General features: G+C 44.4%; 1 protein-coding gene across 1 annotated transcript in view; it reads right to left on the bottom strand.

The window, feature by feature from the left end:
• LOC119170644 (nose resistant to fluoxetine protein 6) overlaps window positions 1-16,862 on the bottom strand; it is an 87,138-nt gene extending 70,276 nt beyond the window's left edge. Inside the window, exons 1-2 of the mRNA XM_075890471.1 lie at window positions 16,513-16,862; window positions 16,113-16,371 (exon numbers count right to left, since the gene is read on the bottom strand). Of these exons, the coding sequence (XP_075746586.1) occupies window positions 16,113-16,371; window positions 16,513-16,719 (466 nt within the window). The 5' untranslated portion in view covers window positions 16,720-16,862. The remainder of the gene's footprint in view (window positions 1-16,112; window positions 16,372-16,512) is intronic.
• Between the last annotated feature and the right edge of the window lie 453 nt (window positions 16,863-17,315).

Genomic DNA, 17,315 nt, shown 5'->3' with positions numbered 1-17,315 from the left:
GCCTTCCACGTCCCTTAGTGCATACAACTGATTTTCTCCTATCGCAAATTTCCTTTTCACTGCTTTTACGCATCCTCCGTTCTTCAGAGCGTGTTCGAATCTCTCCATGTTATACCTTCTTACGTTGGATACCTTACGCTAATTAATCAACTTCCAAAGCTCTGCCAATTCTATTTTGTCTGTTGTACTTGACACTTTCATGGTTTGACGCTTCTTAATTAGGTTCTTCGTTTCCTGGGAAAGCTTGCCAGTGTCCTGTCTAACTACCGTACTTCTAACTTCCACTGCACACTCCGTAATGATTCTCGTCAGATTATCATTCATTGCGTCAACGCTGAGGCTGGTTTCCTCGATAAGGGCCGAGTACCTGTTCTGAAGCGTGACTCTGAATTTCTGTATTTTCCCTCTCACTCCTAGCTCATTGAGTGGCTTCTTGCGTATCAGTTTCTGTCGTTCTTTCTTCAAGTTTAGGTGAATTCGAGACCGTACCATTTTATGGTCACTGAATTGTACGTTGTCAAGCACTTCCGCATGCTGCACGATGCCTTGGTGTGCACTCAGTATAACGTCGATTTCATTCTTACTTTCCCCATTAGGGCTCCTCCATGTCCACTAACGGTTTCCTCGTTTTCGCTAGAACGTATTTAAGATTTGTAAATTATTGCGTTCTGTGAATTCTACTAATAGCTCCCCTCCGGCATTTCTAGTACCGATGCCATAATCTCCTACTGCCTGGTCTCCAGCCTGCTTCTTCTTTACCTTGGCATTGAAGTCTCCTATCAGTAAAGAATACTGTCAGTTTACGTTACTCATTGCCGATTCCACGTCTTCGTAGAAGCTTTCAACTGACGCGTCATCATGGCTGGATGTAGGTGCGTAAGCCTGTACCACCTTCATCTTGTATTTCTTATTGAGTTTAAGTACGATACCTACCATCGTCTCAATAATGCTATAATATTTATTTATGTTGCCAGCTATTTTTCTGTAGCTAAAGAATCTCACTCCCAGTTCTCTTCTGTCAGCCAAGCCACGATAGCACAGGACATGTCCATACTGTAGCTCTGTATAGGCCTCATCTGTCCTCCTAGTTCACTAAGCACTATTACCTGCCAATTTGCACCTTTTAGCTCCTTTAATAGTACAGCTTGCCTCAATACATAAGGTTCTAGCGTTAAGCGTTGCCAAGTTCAGGTTCCAATGGCGGCCTGTTCGGACCCAGAGATTCTTATTAGCACAGTATGCTACGTTGCAGATCTGACCGCCGCCGAGGTCAGTTGCTTTCCAGCCACTGGGTATTGAGGGCCGTGAGTTAACTGACGTATGCATGTGCGAGGTGATTAAATATATATATATATATATATATATATATATATATATATATATATATATATATATATATATATATATATATATATATATTATATATAATAAGGGAGAGAAGTGTATACCTAAGGGCTCGTATTTCCGTGTTTTAACACAATATTAATGAGATATAACAGACAGTAATGCCAAGGAATGTACAGGGGAAGTTATTAGAACCAATGGAATGTAAATAAAAAGAAAGAAGAAAGGAAAGTGGATGAAAAAATTACCAGCTGTGAGCAGGAAACGAGCCTACGACCTTCGAATAACGCGTTCGATGCTCTAACCACTGAGCTATCACAGCGGCCGTCCCTCCATCCACTTTTTGGAGTTTATATGTGAATTTAGAAGTAGGAGTGACAGTCAGCGCCATCTATAAGCCAAACAACGAGTGTGAAAACACTCTTATTCGCATGTTTTGGCGTCACGTAGCACGTGAACTTATTATGAGCGGGCAGCTGATTAATTGTCCCTCTTATATATATATATATATGACGGTGACGGTGCGATGACGGTGAGCAACCTGAGTCAGATTAGCTATTTTCACTCCAGTTCGTTGCCCTTGATCTGCTGGGAACGAGACAATAAAGATCAGCAAGAGACGAAAAGAGTCATTGTGAATACACCCATACATGTAGGGTGATCCCTCTAGTATAGCGGCACATGCTCTTGTAAGCTAGGTCAAGCAAGCTTCGAGAAGCACGTTGCCCTACTGGGACCGCGGTGCCACGATGTTTACTTCACCGAAGGACAAAAACCATTCGGGTACCATCTAATTATTATGCATAACTAACAGCTGACACGCGAATCACTAAGAGTGGTACGAAATAGTGCTGTGTGTGTGTGTGTGTGTGTGTGTGTGTGTGTGTGTGTGTGTGTGTGTGTGTGTGTGTGTGTGAAATTATCGGGTTGGTCTGTAGTACTGGCGATTGGGGTTTTTCGCCATTGAGGCAAAGTAAACCAGCTGACATCGGTGGCTTCAACAATACAAAGGAGAATCAGGCGTATCTAATTAGCCTGTAAATTGATCTCTATCGATTTACACACATCAAGATTTTGTTCACCTGATATCATGCGCGTATAGTCTCTATGTGTCTGCATGCACTGCCGGGGGCACTTGGTGCCTTGAAGGATCATGACAATACGTATGGCCGGTGACAAGGTTTTTTTTTTGCTTTTGGGCGGTCGTTCTCTCTATGTACCGATAACTGGAAAATGTTTTCTACTCGGTGTCTGCCGTTGGAATAGTAGCAGACAATGTCAAGTGAGCATATAATGTAAGGTAACTATGTTTACTTTATGAAATTACTTCATCGCAAATATCGCCGTTTGATTTTATAAACAGAAAAGTAGTTTCTTCGTGCATCGGTACTAAAAGTAAATTCGAAATTTCACTAATCAAACATCGCTTTTATTTCAGATATCTAACGCTCGAGCAGGTTTTCTTTTTTTTTGCGAGCCAGTCACTATATCTCAAGTGAACACAATGACAGAGCTTCACGGTCGCGCTTGTATTAGGGTCGGGCCGCTATACGCGCAAGAATTAATTGCTTGTGGAGGTATTTTGTGTCTTTGCTTCCTCCGGAAGTTGTGATAAAGTTGTTTACCGTTTTGCACTACCGTTTGGCACTTCATGTAACGCCTGCAGTTGAGTAGGCGCGCTAATGTGGCCCGAGGGGGCGCGTGCCCATTGTATTCAAATGACAGCTTCAACGACGCGAGACGAGTCGCGAAGAAGCAAGGCGGTACTTGGCGAGACCGTTCTTTCTGCATATACTCCTCGCTTTGTTCAGATAATGGCTGGTGTAAAGGACACAAACGTTACACTGTACAGTTCTCTGGAGATAACTACTGCGAATTTTCCGTCTTTGAGTGCGCGTACACCTACATATCGATGCGCTGCTTAGAGCTCGTTATATCTATCCTTGTAGAACTCAGTTACGAAGCACAGATCGATATCAGAGGCAGGTCTGAGGCAGCGGCACAAGCATTGTGTTATGAAGCAATAGCGCCGAATATGATTGAGCTCTGCAAGCGTCAGACAGATCGAAGACAAACAGAGTTTTGGTCTACAGTTGATTTGTTACGTTCAATGAAGCTATGGCGCTGACAAGACAAGGACTACAGGAAGATTACAGAACGTGCGCACGTCCTGTACTACTTCTGTTGTCCCCAACTTATCAGTGCTATGACTTCATATAATGAGACACATCGGTGGTGTTACAGCAAGTAAATGATTTTTTTTGGAATGAGGGGCGATCTAATGCTCTCCCACAAAATAGTTTAAAGTTTCTAGCTAGCACAGGCTTCCTCCTACGTCCAATTTGCTACTCTGACTAATATCAGCTTGTTCTTATTCTTGATGCAATCGACAATATTTCTAGTGCGAATGTAATGCAGCATGCACTCTTTGTCCTAACTTGTCCTAACAATGATTGTTGCTGAGACTGTGTTACTTCGTATTGCCCACGTGCACTGCTGGCGTCTCATACCAATTGCCTCATACCAAGTAGCCGCTACTCTTAACTTATTTAGGGCTCTATTCACTATGATTTTACTGATGTCACCCCGCGAGTAGTTCTTTATGACCCATTCAACCAGCAGCCTTGCGTACGGCGCGCTTTGGCCTGAGTTGCCCTCGCGCTATAAAAATCTGCCATCAACATCATAATCATCGCCATAAACGATGCGGCCTGGCAAATACAGACAAATGTGTCCTCAAGAGGCTTATAAGAAATACTGGAGCACGTAGAACACCGCAAAACAGGCCAAATAGGTTAGTGAGTCATTTAGTACGCTAGTGATTTATTTAGTTGCTTATCCACTCATACTATAGACTATGAGTATTTGAGTTGGGTTTTACGGTGCGAAATCAGCAGTGGCTATACGGTACGCCATCACGTTAGGAGAGCGTGTGTTAGGAGAGCAGCTACCACATACATTCAGCCGCATTGCTTATGACACAAAGGATGTTAAATGCGATGCCACGGTGAAACGACCTGCGCCACCACGACCAGCTTTCGAAGAATGTTACGCGAGCGTTCACGTGGCAAACAAACTTGCGCACACTTATAGTCAAGGATATCAGGGGAGCGGCACACCAGAGTTGACTCTGTCACAAATTAGTCGCTCCAAGGAAGGCGAGGCGGAAAGGGCCAAATTGTTCACGTTTTCGACATTCGGGGCAGCGCGACAACAAAGAAAACACCGCATCGAGTCGGTCGATGGCCAGCCAATGTGGCTAATGTGTGTGCGCACATAAGTGCCAGCTTTATGCGTCACCGCGCGTGGCCTTGTAGCACTGCCGATGCCCCCTTTCCTCTTTTGGTGTCATCTGGAACTTCTCAACTGAAGAAGCAAGTGGCCCGTGATAGCTGCGCTGACACATTCGGTTTGCATTAAAATATTTCCCTCCTGGTGTAGGAAGACCGTGCAAGAATGACTCAAATGACGGTTGGAGCAACCTTCGTCACAGTGATTGAGAAGATTCTTCGGATGCCAAGGCTATACTAATAGCACATAGATTATGCGTCTTGATGATCAACATTCTTTCCATTGTTACTATACAGGCTTGCCGTAAAGACATAACGTTTGTATCGCATGTATTTCATACGAGTCGTACTGGAAGCCCTGTAGTCATGTATGGATAGGATGGAAAGAAAAACTTCATTCCAACCTGCAAAGTCTCCTTTTAGGCACTGCGTAGTCATCCGAAGTATAACACGAAAGCTTCAGGACATCTGGCGAACATTTTCTACCAGGCTAAGGAGTCTCCGCTTGGAATTTCAGAGCGAGCCCTCAAAGGGCTCTCGGAATCATCCTAAATGCGAAAGATCCTCGCTCAGGAATAGTTAAGCCACATTTGGGAGAAAGAAGGCATGGCATGCATCTCCGATGGATGTTTCAAAATACTCCACGCAGATAGTGTTCAGAACAGCAGGGCCGATGATGGACATACCGGCGTTGCCAGAACAAGGCGCCGATGCCGAGACACGAACCTCAGCGGCAGCGCGTTCTCAGCGACAGCGCGTTAACCGAGTTACGGCTGTTCCATCAGGAAGACGGCAAGAGTGTTACGTATCGCCTTCACTGTCCTTGCCGCCCGCCACAATAACAACCAATAACCAGAGCTGGTCAGACTTCGCGAGGCCGTTCGCAGAGGTGTCGGCTTCCCGCGCCACAGTGCCTGTCGATCCGGAGTACAGTGCTCTGGGCACCCACTTTCACTCAGGGGGAGCGAAGGAAGTCGTCGACCAGTACACTTCGGTGCCCCAACGGACTGTTTGTCCGGAAGCCCTCGTTGTGTGGTGCCTCTACACATCACAAAAATAAAGAATTAAGCTGTCGTAACAATTGTCATTGCGAAATACGGCTTATCTATAGCGCGATCATTGAGACGTCTCCCAGAGAAGCTACATTGCCAATCAGTTGGATGATGTCAGTCAGTTGCACTCCGCTTGACCTAAGAGATATTTTCTGCGTGATCAAAAAGCTCTGCTTCCTACAGAAAAAATAATACTAGAGTGTTGGCAAGTAGGCTTCACGCATTGCATGATTTGTATTACATTAGGCCAAAACATAATCCTGACTTTTTTTTTAACTTCTCATACGGCTTTTCCCTAGGATAGCCAACCTTAGACGCTTTGAACAACAACAACAAAAAAAAAAGCAACGTCGTTGGTGTTGATTGCACGCACTGAAGCACTTGCGTAATTTTTAGGAGATACATGAAGGTTCTTAAAACCGACACTAGCTTGTATGGCTTCAAGCGAATATTTGGGAGTATCCATAAAGAAATCTGCAGCCTGTTCGCAGATCTCAAGCCTTCTTCGCAACTTCCGTGCAACAGGCGTCAGGCTAGGTCGACCACCAATCTTTGTGATAAGGTGGTCGACTCAACAAAAAGCAGTGCTAGGACGAATACCAAGGAACAAGAAGGAGATAGGACATGCATTTGTCCTTTATTATGACCTCATAATTATGAACTCAAAGCAACTCGCTCACCTATCAGTCATTCATCACTCGATTTTGATAGCTCGGTTCACGAATCATACCGTTCACGACTAAACCTCATGCACGAAGGAAATTCACGTGTCTGTTTTGACACTGCGAATTTTGTCCCTGAGGGCAGCTTTCCAAGAAGAAAAATTGAGATCTCTGACCACAACAGCTGTTTTGTCACTTATTGGCTTTTGATAATGTGAAGTCAGCCCCCATGTCAGTTGTTGAGTTTTCTACGCTATGAGAATAGAGGTGCCAAGAAAGGTGTCGCAGCGAGCAAATGACGCTCGCAGGAGATTCTATAAGCATAATAAGTGATGACTAAGAATAGGCATCCCGTAATTTCACCCGTTTTCTTCTTACGCATTTGATCGCAACATATCGGCCATCTAGACTCGAATTGGTCGTCGTCTATGTTTAGTCGCTACGATACGGCAATTTAGATGAACGAGGAAAATACGCTTTATTTGCCACCTCTGTGCTCGAAGCGATTGCATCTGTCTATGAGCCTTTCACTAAGAGAGACTTCCCGACCATTTTCAGCGATTATTTAACAGACACCGGTGGGCGTATATAGAGAGGGAAAAGCGATCAGCCGATATATATGTGAAGATACTCCGCCAGAGGTATTATATAGCCCTTACCCATAGAGAAAAGCTCCCTTTCCGGCGGCGAGCAATATAGTGCGCGCTTTTATATACTTCAGCTTTTATTTGCTTCTTGTTGAGCTGTCGCGGTTGCCTTCAAGTGACGGCCATTTCCTGGTACTGAGTATACGGGTTTTTAACTTTTTCTTTTTTCGGTGATATATGAAAGAAAGGCTCCTTCACTTACTGGCACGGAAAAACGATTGCGATATGCGCAGCGACAACGACAGTGTCACCACTAACCACCAACCCGAATAAAAGGATCAACACGCCGAGCACGAGAGAATAAAAACATGCATTGACGCTTCGACGCCCAGAACGGGAAACTTGTCCGCATTCTGTTCACAAGGGTGTCGTTCTCGGTACCAAAACATCAATGCGTTTCCATTCTCTCGTGGTCAGTGTCCAGTTTTTTTTTCATTCAGTTATTTTTATTTTTAGGTTGCTTGATTGGCGAGACAAAGCTAAAATACTAAAGAAAGTATATAAACTTAAAAATACAACATTGGCTATCAGTGAAGACTTTTCCCCAAGAATACGAGACATTAGAAAAAAGCATTGGACAAGTGCCGAAGCAAACCGAGATAATAACGAAAAAGTAAACTTGGTCTTTGACAAGCTGTACATAGATAACCGAGCATACGTCTGGGACTGTGAAAAGGGAGAAAGAATACCGCGAAAAAAAAAAAGACGGAAGCAGCAATCGTCCGATAACCAGACGATATGCCCAGTCACTTATTAAGACCTAAGAGGACATTCTACAGTTTCTTCGTGGGTTCGGTCAACAAAAAGTGAACGTTCCAATATTCGCGTGAAGCGCTCGGAACAAAAGTGTCTCTGATTGGCTAATGCGAATGCCCGAAGCGTAAGCACTAAGACTGAACTCATGAAAATTGCCTTACTTGAATACGACCCTCATTTAGTGATTGTGTCTGAGACATGGTTGCGCCCTGAAATAGCTGACAATGACGTATTTCCACCCTCGTATAAATTGTTTAGGAAAGACAGAGCTACCAGGGGTAATGGAATAGCCGTCCTTGTGAAGACACAATACAGGCTACAATTATCGTGATTGTCGATGAACTAGAGTGTGTATGCATCAGACTGTCTTGTTGGAGCCATAGCTTCATTTTATATGCCGTATACAGACCCCCTGAGGCTACGTTTGAAGGCATGGCAAAATTACGTGAACATATGTCCCAGTTTCGTAGACAGAAAGTTTATTAGCTGGTGATTTTAATCTACCTTCTGTTGACTGGGAATGCTTTACGACGGGGCCCTTGAACAAAAAGAGACGGAGGCTTTGTTCGACGTCATGCTTACTCATAACCTGATGGGAGTTGTTAAAGAGCCAACCCGTGTGAATGGGTCCTGTAGTTTCATTCTTGATTTGGTATTTATAAGCCGTGATCTAGAGCAGCACACTGTTTCCGTGGAACAGGGCCTGTCCGATCACAACTTGGTTAGTGTATCCGTTCCCCTTACCATATGCCCGAGCGATAAAAAATCATTGGCTCGTTGTTTCAAAGATTACTCACGAGTAGATGACGTATCTGTGATAGACTACATGGAATCGTGTTTTGCTGTATTTGATGCTGAAGATGTCGGAATAATGTGGAACTGATTTAAAGCAATGTGTCACAATTGCATAGACAACTTTATTCTGAATAAACGAAAGAAGGCTCACAAACAAACTCCTTGGATTACGCGCGATATTATTCATTTAAAGCGAAAAATAAAGCGATTACGGAAAAAGCAAGCGCCGACTAGTGCTCTTTCAACCCTCAAGGTCAGCCTTGCACGGGCCGTACGCTCCTCTAAAGATCGCTACTTTATGACACTGCTGCCCAATTTCACAAAAAAAATGAACCAAGTAAATTCTGGAATTATATTGCCGACAAAAAGAAAGCCGTGACCGAAATAGCAATTGAGAGCGTAATTCTTACTGACCGGAAAGCAATGGCTGAGCATTTTAATACGTATTTTCAATAGGTGTTTTCTGGTTCTAGTACATACGTCAAGCGGTAAAGTTTTAGATCCATCTGAAGCACCTTTTGTGTCTTACTTTGCCGTATTCGCGATGCTTTTAAACCTTAAGTCCTAAACATCGTGTGGACCAAATGATCTGCCAAATATGTTTCTAAAAAGGTATGCTGAACATGTCGTATAATTCCTGTATAAAATTTTTTGTTTCATTGATGTCATCAAAGCTACCAGGTGACTGGAAGGCCGCTCGCATTAGTCCCGTATTCAAAAAAGGGGACCATCTTTCTCCTCAAAACTATCTTCCTATATCTCTAGCGTCATCCTGCTGTAGTAAATTAATTGAACATATAATTGCCACCCAAGTAGTAAATTTTTTGGACCAACATTCTATTTTGACACAATTTCAACACGGGTTTAGAAAGGGATATTCAACAGTAACGCAATTGGTTACAGTAATTCACTCATTTGCACTAAACCTTGATAACAATAAGCAAACTGACATAATTTTCTTAGATTTCAGTAAAGCGTTTGACAGAGTACCTCACGATAAACTGATTCAAAATCTTAAGCGGATTGGCCTTCCAGACATTCACGTAAACTGGATCGCCGAATATCTTACTAACCAGTCACAGTTTGTTGCCATTAATGACCACCGTTCACAATCTCTTCATGTCTCATCAGGTGTGCCCCAGGGATGTGTACTGGGGCCATTCCTTTTTCTCATTTCTATCAACGATATTGCCAATGTCATAACACCTACAGTACAAATTAGATTATTTGCCGATGATTGTGTTGTGTTTCATAATATTTACTCTGTTCATGATCAAAACGAACTTAACACAAATCTTTCCAATAGAGATCAGTGGTGTAATGAATGGGGAATGACCCTCAACGTAGACAAACGTGTCTGTATGCATCTGACACGTAAAAAAAAATCTGCGTGACTATATCTACCAACTGCGGCCGTCAACCCTAAGAGAAGTCACTAGCTATAAATATTTGGGCTCGACCATAATTAACAATTTATCTTGGAACGTCCACATAGACAACGTATGTTCAGCTGCCCTCCTAAAACTCGGCTTTTTTAGACATAAACTGCGTAACTGCCCTCCAAATGTAAAGCTTTTTAGTTATTTTTATTTTGTAAGGCCTAAATTAGAATACGCCAGCACAGTAAGGGATCCTTACACTAAGTTTTATATTGATAAAATTGAACGGGTTAAAAGGAAAGCAGTTCGTTTTACATACAACAAATACTTACCATCTGAATCACCCTCTGCACAAATGACTGCAAATGGCATTCAGCCACTTGCTTCGCGCAGACTCAAACAACGGTTTGATTTCGTTTTCTTGCTACTTAACAATAAACTCGCCATTCATCCATCACCGTATCAATCTTTCCTATCAACTAGGCAGACCCGACATCACCATCGCAATTTGCTTACCCCATATTTCGCGAGAACTGATGTATTTATGTATTCTTTCTTTCCACGGACAATGTCTGATAGGAACAAATTATGTGATCCCCATTCATTCTAAAAAATTAGAGTGAATCGTATTATGTATGGTGCATGATATTCCTGCTTTTTAATGTGATGTGCCTTTCCTGCTTGGGCCATTTATGGTTCGCAGTATGTACTAAATAAATATTGTTCCTGACGAAAGGGGTGTTCGTCGAAGACTTCATTCCATATAACCCGCCCCATCGCGGTGGTCTAGTGGCTAAGGTACTCGGCTACTGACCCGCAGGTCGCGGGAATGAATCCCGACTGCGGCGGCTGCATTTTCGATAGAGGCGAAAATGCAGCTGCCGAAGCCGGGATTCAACATTCCGTGTAAATTGCTGTAGACCCATGTGGTAGTCGAAATTTCCGAAGCTATCCACTATACGGCGTCTCTCATATTCATATGGTGCTTTTGGGACGTTAAACCCCACATATCAATCAATCGAATTGATTTCATAACCAGTAGCCAACACGTCTACATGTAGACGTAAGCATAAAGGCTAACCCGCGCTGAGCTTTGACGTTGAGCTCTTCTGTGTCGGAAGTGCACCTTGACTGTGGCCGCACGGATACCGCCGAATCGTTTTTGCGAGCAAGGGTCGTAGTTGAGAACTAAGCACTCGAAAGCGTTAAACACTTTTTCTAAACACGCGTACGGTATACATGGGAAGTGGGGAGACAGCTTAATACGGCATTAATTTTGACCACTAGTGGGTCTTTCACGTGCACCTATATATGGCGACCTTTTTACAACCGCATTTTTTGAATAGCGCTTTCACAGAGACCGGCCACCCGTGGCCGAGATTTTGAAAGCAACTACGCAGTCGCAAAAGCATTCGGCTGTCACGGCCATGGACTAGTTCGGTTGCTATCATAATCCCGCTTATTTCGCTAGATACAGTCAGCTATATCGCTAATGAGCACGTGCTTAATGATGAAGAATGAAAAACAAGGAACAGTATATAGTCCTGTTGCGTTGGTGGACAACACAGAGAAATCAAACTTAACAACACCGATAATTAATAACCGAGGTTTCACCATTTATTGACGTAGGAGCGCTTCAATACGAAGGAAGCGGATAGCGCTTTAAATTGGCAATGCATGCCGCACGAAGCCTCTGAAGCAAGTGTGCTGGCAACGTATGGACTGAAAAATGCAGTTTCACGATAACAGCGCCTCACCGCAATGAACACTTCAGCCGCAGACACGTAGTGAATGGTCCTGAGACGCGTCTCTCATAACCATATGGTGGTTTTGAGACGTTAAACCACACATATCAATCAATGATCCTGAGACCTCGAAGACAAGACAAGGTCGTAAACCGAAATATATGAAATCGGTAAGTATAAAAGAGATTATTAAAGAGTATACAATTTTTGGAGCGGTTATAAGCTTCTGAGGCCGTGTGCAGCAGGTTAAAACATTTTATTTGCAGTTTGGTTGGGAATAAAAGGCGCGCAGTGCGAGAGTTTCTCTCACAAATTATGCAGATATTCAGCGCAAGTCCGCAAGCTGAGAAATGTTTATGGAGAGAGATGGCACGTGGACTGTCATAGCGACTGTAGATTAGGTAACATGAATAAATTCACAGCGGAACTTGAAATTTCAAGCAACCTTACACAGTGTTCTTCAAGAACGGCTGTAAAAACCAGATCGTACTGCACTAGAGAAATTACGAAAAAAAATGAAGATGTACGCAAGAAAAAAAATGTGAAAAAAAAACACTAGGTTTCGCATGTAGAACGCCGGGAAACAAAGGTCTGTTTAAATAGGTAGCGAAGGCTTGGCCGAAAAGCGGTTCAGAAGCTATTGCCAGCGACATCAGCATGATGAGTTATGGGAGCTGCGATTGAAGTGTCACTTATGTGTTGAGGGAACAAACACTAATAGTGGAAAAACTAAGTTTGATTCAAAATCGAAGCAAGGAACATGTTTTACAAATGAGATGTTTTCCCCCCAAAATTTTATGTAGGTGCAATGAACAAAAAATTTATCATGTTTTTGTTTGTTATTACGAAAAATCTTTTTTTTTTTTCTAGCGCTCTCTGCCAACGCGATTATTACTCACTGCAGCTCTTACACAACTTGGGTATACATGGCTTGCAAGGCCCGCTCGTCAAATTCTTCTGCGAAGACACACCTTCTCACGTGTTTTAGTGTTCTGCGTTTGCTTGCGTTCCTGTTGTGCGCGAAATCGTTGATTGATATGTGGGGTTTAACGTCCCAAAACCACCATATGATTATGAGAGACGCCGTAGTGGAGGGCTCCGGAAATTTCGACCACCTGGGGTTCTTTAACGTGCACCCAAATCTGAGCACACGGGCCTACAACATTTCCGCCTCCATCGGAAATGCAGCCGCCGCAGCCGGGATTTGAACCCGCGACCTCCGGGTCAGCAGCCGAGTACCTAAGCCACTGGACCACCGCGGCGGGGCGCGCGAAATCGTTAGATGCATTTTAACGTGGGTGAAAGTCTTTAGTGCAGTGTCCAACGGGAAACGGAACGATGAGAATTACATTTACTGCCGAGTTCGTCGGTAGCTGCGGAAACGATGGGCTGTACAAGGATGCCGTAGCGACAAACGTCTGCCTGGTGACCCATGTCTTCTATATAAGAAACAAGGACAATGGTTAGAAATGTCCTGCTCACTGAACTTTCATTCATCAGTATTTCAGCAGCCCGCGGTTTCCTTCTAGAGCATGCAGTGCCTACTATTTGCGTTATCAATGAGCAGATTGCCAAATTCTTCATTACCGCACAATTCGCATGTCTTCCTTCGCATACGTAGTGGTAATTTATTGGAGCATAACGCAAAAAGAACAAAAAACATACCATATAGGGTGTCCACACATTTTTTGTTCTTATTACCATTTTGTGCAGTGTAATAAATTTGAGTTATTGCGAGCATTGAATGAAAATAAAATGTCATAATTTTGGCTTGATTAGGCGTCATTCATTTTTGTTAAAACAGATCACAAGCTTTGTACACGCTAAAGAACCAGTGGGCGAAACAAATAAGCCACGCTTATATTCTGCTAGGCTGTTCGTTGCCTTAATCGTTCGGCGGAAGATTCCACGAACGGCTAATAAAAGTTTGTAAAATAAGTTTCATTGTATGACCGAGGCAAAGTGAATGGTAGTACACTTAACCATAACTATTTAGTCATGAGTCTGTATTACATTTCCTGACGTTGACTTGCAGTGCACTCGTGGATGACTCACCGGGGATCGCCTTAGCGCAAGTTCTTAGCGATCGGCCTATGAAAAGTTATTTGAGATCAAAATTCGCACTAATAGACACAAAATGACATCACTTGTTCACCAGCTATTGCGTCACACCCGCTTTATATTTTCTGCCAGCGGAAGGGTTCCCTCCTCATAGAGATGGCGCAAAGCCCCATGAGCATGCAGCTGATGAGCAGCCCCATGAGCAGCTGGGGGCACGAGCCCCCTGTGTCACGCCTTGGCTACGTCACTGTGCTAGGGCATACGCAATTGTTTGTCGCTAAAATTATTTACATTGCATTCTAGTCCACAAAATCTAGAGAACACAACGATTTCGTCGTAACATTCTAGCCAAAATGTGCAAGAACAGATTCAGATTCCTCACAGAACACTGACGTGAACGGGAAATGTTAGCCATGATATTCAAACAGAAATCTGACCTTCGTTTCCATTCCAAATAGTTACATTAAGCTGTGATAGCAAGGTTGGTTATGATAACGCTCTGAAAAGATATTTATTATGCGTAGCCTGATTTCATTTTTTAATTCAATATACCTTTGGACATACCTTCTGGTCATCTTTGCGAAATAAAGCGTGTTCTCAATCGACAAGTGGAATCAATTAAGAGGAATCGATGCCAGCCACCGTCTATGTGGAATACATGTTAAGCTAGGCGAAATAGGATACAAAAACGAGAACTTAGAATCCTCTTAGCAACAGTACCTACACTCGGCATATCTTCTCGCTAAGCCTTTCGCAGCTCACGTGGGCAGAACCTCCTAAGAGATAACCTAAGAAACAAGCGATTTCTTGGTTAAAACGAAACACAAATATCCGGCCGGTAAGCGGCACGTGCCGACAGAGTTTCTAAGCCCTTTACAGCCGCTTTAAGGCACTGCCGTCGCTTTTCCTGCGAACAGGCCTTATTTGCATATTGATCGCAGTAAACAGATATTATCAATAACCGACTTCGCCACTTCGGGCGAAAAGCCGTTACAGCTGGGTACCTTCGGGCGAAGAGCCGTTACAGCTGAAGGCTTTGGTTTCGCACACTTGGCACCCCCCGCTTCCCCACTTCTGTCCCTGCTACGCGCTTTCGCATTGGAAATCATAAGGAAACGGTATCAGACATTTTGACAATGTCCTCGAAAGCTAGTCGTTGCCTCTTCTTTTTTGCTTAACGCGGTGTTCGGTGGACAGGAGCAAAGTGGACTTTAAACAACGTGTTTGACAAATCAGAGAGTGACAGCTTTCAGTACGATGTATACATAGGCGGATTTCCCTTGCATTAAGCGTTTTGTTACAGTGAGAAACGATGTATTCAGAGATGACCGAAACATTTAACATTGAGAAAATTGAAAATGCAGCAGTCTGAGTGAGGCTCTTTTCTGCGTTGAAATACATTGACACTGAATAGTAAGGCAACTGCCTCGTGTCTAATAAGAACAGAGCCAATATGAACTAGAACAAGAATAAATACCTACGCGTATTCTATAGAATTAGTTTTCATAGTACTGTTTGAATTAGCCAATAATCCAAAACGTGCTCACGTTATCTCACAATACATCGTTTTTTTTTGTCGTTACTTTCTTGTCCTCGTATAGCCGCTGGTTCTGCAGCGTTACGAAAAAAATAAATTCTTTTTTTTTTCATGCGAGAGGTATCGGGATCGATACCCCGTGACACCTCCAATTGCGATGAAGTTTATTTATTCAATTAAATCGTAATAAAGAATTGCCGCATCGAAAACCAGTGCAAGGCCCGCAAAGAGAGCCCGGGCTCTCGTGCAATCACACCATGTGTTTTTTGTGGTCTTCTTTCGCGGGCGCATACCAGTTGGCAGAACTGCCCTTACACAAACCGATTAGTTACTATATGCTGCTTAAAATAAACTGCCTAGCTTCGAGTCCTCGATCAACCCTTTGTTTATGGGTCTACGACTTTTCGCTCCGCTACCATGCAATGATAGCGCGACGCCTCAATGCTAGATAATTGTAACTCTGAACCGCCGCCCGATATATTGCAAACAACTGGGTTGTATGAAATATTCCCTGCTTTTGCTAAGATAGATTGCAAGGTCAGTATGGATTCATGAAAGTGGGATCATAGAGATGATGAGGGGTAGATTTCTCCTTGTTGACGGCCTATAGTAGGATTAAAAACAATTGTTTGAAAGAAGAGTAGTAGTTTTTTTTTCCCTTTAGGCAGCAGCTTAGCCGAGTTGTTCAGAAGTTCATTAACTACAGCCAGCTCTGGCTTTTGAATATATAGACACTTTTTAATAAACAAATCACTTGATAGCGCACTACCCGAAAGGCAACATACTCTCGCTACGCACTCTCTAGATCAATCAAGTCAAACTGGCTGTCCTCATGATCACTTACACTTCAACGCCCACAGCTGTCCTCTGCGGACTCCGCCGTAGACGGCCAGCAGGCCGGACACACACTTGGAAGACAGAGCGCCACTGCCGGCCAATTCCTGCATAGGCGTCCACAGCTTGCGCACAAACCACTCGGCCGTCCTGGTCAGGGCGCCTTCGGGGTCGCTCCACACAGCGCGGGGTTCGTCGTCCAAGTCCAACGCCCTCCTCCGCCGGCCGACTCCGAGAGGTGTCCGCTTGTCGTAGGAACCTCCGTACTCCTGCGAAGTGAGACGAGTCACCTTAGTTGAAGCAGTGCTCCAAATAGCACCATAGGTGTCTGCGAGATCGCTCGTCCGGGTCGCAAGCGAAACATGGGGCCGTGTAAGTTTTGGAGACAAATTAGCCGTCACATTACGCACCTGAAGATATGACAAGCCGTACTCCGGGATATCGTTGTAAAGCGCCTCACGAATCCACCGTCCCCGTGTTTGTCCCGTTGTTCCGTGTTCTGCGACAATAATCCGATTTTGGGCGTTGTCGTCCGAAGCACTGTCGGCTCGGCACAGAACAACTGTCACGCACATCAACCACGCACACGCGGCGAGTGCGGTTTTTGCGGGACACATATCTTCGGCAGCTACTGGACGCAGCACAGAGGAAAACACACGCTCGGCCTCTCAAACCGAGGCCGGCCGGCCGGCAGATGCACGATCAGACGCGGGCTCAATGGCCCCCCTAAAGGAGTCGAATATCACGGCGGGCACATTTTGGCAACCGGCACGTTGGCGGTCACCTAGAAACGCGCGGCGTCGAGGCGGCCATTTGGAAATATTGTGAGACGGAGCAGCCTTTCGATGGTGGGGGGGTGGCCGGCTTTTTCTAAAGGAGCGCGCGCACGTTTACCGACCGAGGAAAAACGGCTCAATACGGGCCCCCGCGCGCGATCGGAGGAGGCGGGGTAGAAAAAAAAAAAAGCTGCGACAGCGTGAACGCTGCCATAGACGCCGAGCAGCGCTGTGTAGCGTTGGTTGGCGAGGAGAACGACGCACAAGGTCGGCTAGAAACTGGACGTCCTCAAGGCCGGAAAGTTTCCTCAGCCGTACACCACGCGTGCACGTGGTGCCGAAACGACGCGCTCGCATTTGCAGTCAGCATTGCTTGCGACAGATGCGGAAAGGGTTTCGTGCTTACGTCCCTTCCTCTCCGCCGACTATGCTTGGTG

The sequence above is a fragment of the Rhipicephalus microplus genome, chromosome 3 (assembly GCF_043290135.1).
Source record: "Rhipicephalus microplus isolate Deutch F79 chromosome 3, USDA_Rmic, whole genome shotgun sequence".
NCBI classification, from domain to species: Eukaryota; Metazoa; Arthropoda; class Arachnida; order Ixodida; family Ixodidae; genus Rhipicephalus; species Rhipicephalus microplus.
The sequence above is the reverse complement of the archived record's forward strand: the minus strand, read 5'-3'. Positions and strand labels throughout refer to the sequence as shown.